This window comes from Filicampus tigris, chromosome 12, assembly GCF_054856515.1.
Source record: "Filicampus tigris isolate MCC_2025a chromosome 12, RoL_Ftig_1.0, whole genome shotgun sequence".
NCBI lineage: Eukaryota > Metazoa > Chordata > Actinopteri > Syngnathiformes > Syngnathidae > Filicampus > Filicampus tigris.
The window spans coordinates 15,650,862-15,659,234 of NC_141228.1; the positions used below are offsets into that span (position 1 = coordinate 15,650,862).

The following is an 8,373-nucleotide window of genomic DNA, read 5'->3' on the forward strand; positions in this document are numbered from 1 at the left end:
CTATGAGACAAAAACCTTTATGTAGAATAAATCTGACATTATCATTGTTATTGTAATATAGATTAATTTATTGCTTGTGTTTGTTAGAAAATATAGCGGAAGAGGACGGTGAAAAAAATAATTGTACACTGAATCGCAAGCGCAATATTGAAGGGGGAAAAAAATCGAAATTAAATAATTTTTTAAAAGCATTCAGCCCCACTCCACATACGCCACAGTTAGGGAATCCCTGCTATGGATGACATGCAATAGATGTAAAATCCTGCGCCGCTGGCGGCGGTGGAAATCCCACCGTGACGCCAAATGCTTCCTTCTTTAAGACAGACGGAGCCTCCAGACTTAATTAGCGGCGCTAATCTGAGGTACGAACCATCCTTAAGCGGGCCGGGAATAGCTCACAGTGGACACGGGTGACCCTTGACCTGGTGCGTTAAGCCCACACCGAATGACGCTGGGAACTTGATGCATGTATTTCCCCAACAAGTGCTAAATGGGCCGGCATGAACGGCTGCGCTTACTCACCAGTTGACCAGCATTGCTGCGTTGTTCTCTGCGATGAAGGGCAACTCGCCGCAGACGCTCCAAAATCCAAACGTTAAAGTCCACCAAAGCCGCATTTTTTGTCTTCTTTATTTTTATTTTTACACACCTTCCCATCCACGTTGGGGGGGGGGGAAAAAGGGGTCAAATGTGAGAGGTGCCGGGGCGACGCCGGCGCCACCGAGCTCGTCTGACGGGTGCTCGTCTGCTGGCCGAGGACATGACGGATGCTTGTCGGAACGTCGTCAAAACTTTTCCCCACCGGCGTCCCTCGACCGCCGCCACCCTCCACCCGTTGCTCCGCCTCTGCCGCCTCAGTGGCGTCCCAGCTCAGGAGAGGATGTGCCAATCCAGAGAGCACACACACACACACACACAGGATGCAGATTGTGACGAGGGATTAGCGAGAGAAAAAAAAAAAAAAGGATTTTGCCAGGAGAACGCGGCAGTCATCTGTGGATTTTTTCCGCGGGGGAGAAAATAAAATGCAATCTCCCGTTGCTTAACAGGATGATGATGATGATGATGATGATGATGATGATGACGATGACGATGACTCGCCGGGCAACCCATTTATTTTGCCTTCACATGACAAATATGAGTGGGATCACGCTCTCTGATTCCAGGAAATTTTAAAGAAGTGCTAAAAGCTGTGATTTTTTAAAATGACAACAGTTGATGAAAATATCTATTTTGGATGAGATGGCCAAACTGTCAATTCGCCATTTCACATGAACATTTTTATATCCGCAAGTCTTCAGGGGATTGTGGCGCCATGTCAAAGCTCAGGAATCCTGTTTGTCTTTGACTAATACCCTAAACAACATGTCTGAGTTCAAAGGACCAGAATCCTGTTTATCGTGACTGATGACCAAAACAAGACGGGTGAGCTCAAAGGGTCAACAATCCTATCTATCATGATTAATACCCAAAACAAGACTCCAGTTCATCGTAAATGATACCCAAAATACAATGGCCAAGGTAATCCAGTGGTGCTCAATTTTTTTTTTACACCAAGAACCACCTAAAAAAAAAAAACACCATCTTGACTAACATAAAAATACAGTAGCGTAGTTGGCCTAAGTGTTCATCAAAAACAAGACAGATTTTATTTCTTAAAAGTATATTTTATGTTATTGTCAGCCACTGTGACATTTACACCGCAATTAAATATAGGAAATAAAAACTGTACTTACCGTAATAATTCAGTTCAAAATATATTGCATAACAAGTTGAATGAAAAATGGACATAAATATATTTTTTAAAAAAGGTATTAAAGTTTAAATGCAAAATGCACTGAATGCAAACTGTACTTTTTTGCAATGATTGTTTAGGGTACCACTGAAGTGAGCCCGCTCACCACGGACCACACTTTGCAAATTACTGAGCTATGGTAAAAGCAAAAGTGGTTTTAAGTGTTCCAAGGGTTTAGGTTTTATGTCAGTGGAAAACGTAAAAGTAAAGTGTCCAAAAAAATAACAATCTTGAGTAACACCCAAAACATGATGGCGAAGTAGCTAAGATCAAAGACAAAATCAGTTTGTGTTCCAGAAATCTATGTCAGTTCAAGAATCCCACTTTATATGACGTTTACCATATACAAAATGGCCAAAGGTCAAAACGTGTTTTCATACATTTTTTTTTAATGTCTTAGCAAAAATCTCACTTGCTGTTGTCTCGAATGTTATGGAAAAGATCAAAGGCAAAAGAAGTAAAAAATAATTACACACATTGAATTACCATTCATCATCGGAGAATGTATTCCAGAGCCACCTACAAGAGATGAAAATCCACGATATACTGTAGACCATATGAAAATCATGTAATAGTTTTACCTTACACACTTTATATATTCAGACTTATTAAAACGCAGATCCAACCTCTTGATTGAGTGATTGATTAACTCTTGTGTGTTCATCAGGTCAGTACACGGTGATGATGGCTCACTTCTACCTGAAGAGGAAGATCGGCTACTTCGTCATCCAGACGTACATGCCGTGCTTCATGACCGTCATCCTGTCGCAGGTCTCCTTCTGGCTCAACCGCGAGTCCGTGCCCGCACGCACAGTCTTCGGTAACGTGCACCCGCCCTCCGTATTTTTTTGTGTGGTTGTTGCAAGCCAACAGGTAACAGGGAACTTCAGATACGCCGTCGCTCGAATGAATTGAAACAAAATGGAGACGTTAACGTATAGGAATGCCCTCGCATGTGGGCAAGGAGAGCCGCAGTGCTTCAGTTCAGTCAAACAGTCAAATACAACAAATGATAACGCTCACAAGGAGCTGCTGTAGGCTACAACTCACGCTCTGACACTCACACGCAGACTAACTGTCCAGCCCAATTCATGTCACTCAGCAGGCCACACCCCTTGAAGGCACACACATCCAACACACAAATACTACAGTTTGTAATTACACTTTATAAAACAAGTTTATTTCTTCGCTAAAACACAGTGATATTTTTCTTGTGCGTAATTTGGGGTCTATGCAAATCACCAGAATTTTTAAAGTGGCATTTTATAAATAAAAGCAGTGACCAACAAATGTTTGGTCGGTCTCACGGTCACCCCCTCAATATTGTGGCCAGCCCGTGTGTGGCCACACATATTGCACATGCCAGAAACCACCACTGACATGCAAGTGTCACCTTGAAGACGCTGGTTGGACTTTTCGGAAATATTATCAACCGAATGTTTCTCATCAGCTATTCCAATTTGCTTTTTATAGCTGCTTATACAATGCCCAATTCCTGTCTGTATTGATCTCGTGCTCGCGCAGGTGTGACCACGGTGTTGACCATGACCACGCTCAGCATCAGCGCCCGCAACTCGCTGCCCAAAGTGGCCTATGCCACCGCCATGGACTGGTTCATCGCCGTGTGCTACGCCTTTGTCTTCTCTGCCCTCATCGAGTTCGCCACGGTCAACTACTTTACCAAACGCAGCTGGGCCTGGGACGGCAAGAAGGCCATGGAGGCCCAACAGCCCAAAGTAAGTCGCGTTTCCATTAGGGCTGCAACCAATCATCGAGTAATTTGATTGTAAAAAATGGTCAAAGCAAAATCTCTGCTTCGAACCTTCGGACAAATTATTTTTCCGTGCGGACTAATGTTACTGCAGTCACACGCGCAATTCTGTAAAGGGTAACTCTCGCCAAGTCACTCAACACGCAGATTGGCTAACAGGTTGGCGAGTTAACAGCTGGCCAACTCTACACTCTCATTCGCCGACACCCACATCACTCACCAGGCAAAACCCCGCCTTTAAAAGCCAAACGCAGTCAGTCACAGATACTACAGTAGAACATGACGATGGCAGAGAAAAGTGAATGAAAATAATACCTTGCACCTCACATGCACGTTATTGTGTTCAAAAATGCAAAATCAACTTTTATCCAATAACTTCATTAATCGAATGGGAAATTGGTCGATTTAAAAAACAAAAAAAACATTTTTTATTGCTGTCAAATGTCAAAACAAGTCGAATTTGATCCAGACAGTATGTAAGGTTAAAACCCAGAACTCTATGAAGGTCGCCGAGATTAAACAGTGGCACCTAGTTGCAGAAATGCATCGTGTATTTTCTTCCTCCAGCGTAAGGACCCTTTGGCGCTGTCCAAGAAACCCAACAACGCCTGTGCGGCCGGCGTCAACTACACGGCCAATCTGACCAAGGACGCGTCCGTGTCCACCATTTCCAACAGCACGTCGGTGCAGCTCAAGGCAGCCCCCGAGTCCAAGGGCGCCGACCCCAAGAAGACGTACAACAGCGTCAGCAAGATCGACAAAATGTCCCGCATCGTGTTCCCCGTGCTGTTTGGCACCTTCAATCTGGTCTACTGGGCCACCTATCTCAACCGGGAGCCCGTCATTAAGGGAGCCGTTTAGATGGAACTGACACGCAAAGCCGCCAAGCACTTAACGTTCCAAATGTCAGCGTCTCTTTTTCATTTGAGGTAATTTCATTGCATGTTGCTTCTGCTACATCTAACCTTTCCTTCATTACCATGTTTTTCACATTTTAGCATTTGGATTTGATTATGGCTCTCTCTGGAAAAGGACAGAAGGCATAGTGGCAAAGTACAGCAAGGTCAATTGTTAGCTGGAAAAATACCTTTTTAAGGACAGTTAGACAGGCGGATTTTGTCCGATTGCTACCAAATAAGAACCACATACACTAGACAGTTGGGTGATGCTCACTTCATTGTGTGTGGCTGGAGTATAGTGGCAAAATTTTATGACTTGCCGTAAAATTACACACTTTTTAAAAAAAATCCAGCCCCTGGAACCAGTTTCCATTAGCAATGGAATTTGAAAGACAGGGCTATCAAGAGTAGATCCACAAAAAAAAAATCTCCAGAACCGTGCCTGAAAAGACATAGGAAGTCAGACAATTTGGTTTGAAGCAGCCATTTAAGGGTGATTTTCAGGGGTGTGTAACAATAGGAAACTAATGCCACAATTTTGAAAATTCAAACCCCAAAGACAGTTTCACTTAACACAAACTTTGGTAGCCATTTCTATCAAGAATAGACCCACAAAAAAGTCTCAAGATTACCATCCCCGTAAGGGCACACAAATCCGACATTTTGCTTTGAAGTGGACATTTTAGGTTGAGTATGCCCATTTCCATGGGTCCTTCAAAAACAAAATTGAACCACTTCTACAAGAGATATGGATAACTGTAAACCTTTGTCATTGAGACTGTGGGTGCAGCATGGCAGCAAGGCCAAATGCTATGCAAAAAGTTGTTATTGTTATTCTTATTGTTATTAGCCCACAGCAGCTTGTGTATAGCTTTTTTGAACGTTCTTTTGTACAAATGAGGACATGTCGCAAAGCCATGCCAACCAACGTGCGTTGCCTTCAGAGTGCTCTTGGCCACCAACTTGGCACTCATAAATGTTTGGACTTTTTTTCCCCTCTGAAAATGTACTTTATTCTTAAAAAATTTCTTGCAACTTTTTTTCCAGGAAAAATAAATATCGATGAGGAATAGAACACATTTCTTGCAAAAATACGACTTTGTTCAGGTAATTGAACTTTTTTTTCTCCAAAAATGTTGACTTTTTTCTTGTAATTGTATTACTTTTTGTCTGCATAAAAATAGATGAGAACTGATAAGTATCTTGCTATGCTGTCTAAATTATATTGTACTCTTACTTTAAATTAGGATTTTGGTATGCTACTATTTGTGTTTGATTCTCATAAATTTCTGCCTTCATTTTCTTTTTGGTGTGGCTTTAATGCTCATTGGTACTTCTTTCCTATCCACGTCATCATGGTCTTCTTTAAATTCCATTTTCCCTGCGTGAAATGTATTATTTATGTATATAGCCATCTACTTGGCAGCAACACCACCACACTAGTATCGGAGTAGCTTTAGTTTTGATAGAATACAGTGACGCCTTGTAATTTAGTGTGCTTTTATGAGTTTTGAAAAGACCTTCTAAGCATTTGTTTCTGTCTCATAAGAGTTCTCAAATATGAATGAAATGTTACGCCTCCTGAGTGGCCTGTCACCATTTTAAAAGAAACTTTTTGGGAGCACATGGATGTATTATACTTATCACATGAAAGTGCATTTTTAATATGGGCTGTTCTTTAAATGCAAATATCCAAAGCAATAAAGAATGCTTTCTCGGAAAAAAAAAAAAAAAGTGACCATTAATGAAGAATTAGGATTATATTTCTTGGAAAAGAATGTCACTTTTCCTCAAAAATAGTTTGGATCTTAATTAAGTTATATTTGTGCATTTTCTGCGCTGTCAATGTGAAATAATGTCCTGTTTTTTTAATATGGGAATGGAAATTAAAACGTATTTTTCATCAGATTCATTCATTAATCGACAAAATAATTGACGGATTAATCGATTATTAAATTAAGTAGTTGCAGCCCTAGAGTTTTGATTCTTGTTCTTCTAAAACATTTTTAATGCATTTTTCCTCCAAACGATCCGACTTTTTTCCTGTACAATTTTGACCTTTGACGCCAAATGAAAACCAAATCTGTATATTCTAACATTGCAACACTTTTTCCTGTTGTTGTTGCTAAGCAACATCAGACGTTTTTGCTAGAATAGTATAGTGGTACACAAGCTCCCTCTAGTGGTACATGAAGGGATCACTTAATTACATTGAATCACTTAATTACATTTTCAATGTGTGGTTTAGTTTTGGGTAGTGGTTTAAACTTTCCTCAAATTCATGTACATTACATTTGTTAAGTACAGCTCAGTTGTATTTAACTTTGAAGAGCAATATATTTGCATTTCATCTTTAAGAATTGTTTTTTAAACAATTATTTTTGGTACACTTTTTAACTTTGATTTGGAAAACAAGTACGGTGGACCTCCACATACTCGTAGTTTCGCCCGTCCGCGGATATTTTTTCAAATATATTTTCTTTTTTGGGAGAAACATTTATCCGTTGCTTAACTATGTCTTACAATAATATACTGTACTTTACGTGTATTTTGAGGCGGTACTTGATTTAAAAAGTTCAAGAACCACTGCTATGTCAGACCCATGGTGGAAGTAGTGCATGAATATATAAAAGACAGATCTGATGACTATATTCAAGATGCATTTCGGCACATGAAGCTTAATCTTCCTTAATGGAACAACAAGCCGGCAGCACGTGCTTGATTACACATGGCACGCACATGTCGGGTCGGCAGTTAGCGCACATATAAATCCATCTTTCAACATCTGGCTCACATCTGCTTGCGGAGGATTTAGCTGCATTTAAGTTGCTTTTTGCGTCCTCAGCGCAGCGACTTAAGCCGCCCAGCGATAACCGTCACGGCACAAGTGCAAACAGACGCGCCAGATAACCTTTGGACGCACTTTTACCCGTGCTGACTGACGCACTTGCACACCAGATCGAGATGAGTTGTATCGTGGTGGCACATGGAAAGCTGACTGTTACCATGGTAACCATGGTCCAATGATTCAAATTCAATTACCACTTTGCTCCGGTGGTCTTTGCTGTGACTAGTACCTGGGGTTGTAACATTCGCAAACTTAAGTTCAAGTTGAAGTTCAAACATAAAACAAAGAGTACTGTGAAAAACACTTATGTTTTTATCAGATATCCCATTAATTGTGAATTGTGAATTTTCTTTTTTATATTACAAAATTGGAAACACGTTTTTTACAGAACAGCGACGATATAATCAATTACACAACATATCTTCCGAATGTCCATTAGCTGAATGCTAACACACAATGCAAAACACCATAGAGGGGCAAACAAAAGAGAATCAACGTTGTTGTTGTTCAATCGTCTGAGTGTTCATTTTTTTACACTAATGACAATTTGTATTAATTTCGTTTTGTTGGAATCTGACTTTCTTGAAAATAACAGAGTTCTTATAAAAAACTTCTAAAAAAAAATGCTAAAAAAAACAGACATTGGAATTTCTTTCCAGTGAAAAAAAAGACTATTGTTATTCATATTATCACATTTTCCTTGGAAAAAAAAAGACTTTTTGTCCAAAAATAAATATATAACTCTGTATATTGAAAAAAATAGACTTTAAAGGTAAATAGTATCATATTTATTTCTTTTTGCACTTCAAGCAGTGGAAATAAGAGAAAAACATGGATTGTCCACAGTATTGCATTTTTGTGAAGGAATGTGTGTGCGTGTGCGTGTGTGTGTCTGTGTGTGTTCTTTGCAAGTCCTTATTCTGACCAGCAGAGGGAGGCAACAGCTAAGAAGTATTCTGATAGCTAACGTGACATGTAATTTGATAAAGTATTTACATATTTTTGTTTAGACGATAAGTTGTAATTTTCTTATAAGTAGTATTATTTTGCTGAAAGAATC

The 8,373-nt window shown here is 40.0% G+C and overlaps 2 protein-coding genes across 7 annotated transcripts in view; one reads left to right on the plus strand and one right to left on the minus strand.

Annotated features, from left to right (window-relative positions):
* The window catches only part of gabrb3 (gamma-aminobutyric acid type A receptor subunit beta3), a 24,853-nt gene extending 23,962 nt beyond the window's left edge, over window positions 1-891 (minus strand). The window contains exon 1 of the mRNA XM_086047978.1: window positions 523-891. Coding sequence (XP_085904104.1) covers window positions 523-617 — 95 coding nt within the window. The 5' untranslated portion in view covers window positions 618-891. The remainder of the gene's footprint in view (window positions 1-522) is intronic.
* gabra5 (gamma-aminobutyric acid type A receptor subunit alpha5) overlaps window positions 1-5,763 on the plus strand; it is a 19,887-nt gene extending 14,124 nt beyond the window's left edge. For 5 of the 6 annotated variants that reach the window (XM_086047984.1, XM_086047982.1, XM_086047983.1 and 2 more), the window contains 3 exons: window positions 2,463-2,615; window positions 3,320-3,531; window positions 4,134-5,763. In XM_086047984.1, the coding sequence (XP_085904110.1) occupies window positions 2,463-2,615; window positions 3,320-3,531; window positions 4,134-4,427 (659 nt within the window). In that variant the 3' untranslated portion in view covers window positions 4,428-5,763. The remainder of the gene's footprint in view (window positions 1-2,462; window positions 2,616-3,319; window positions 3,532-4,133) is intronic. The other variant, XR_015089065.1, reaches the window with a different exon arrangement.
* The last annotated feature ends 2,610 nt before the right edge of the window (window positions 5,764-8,373 follow it).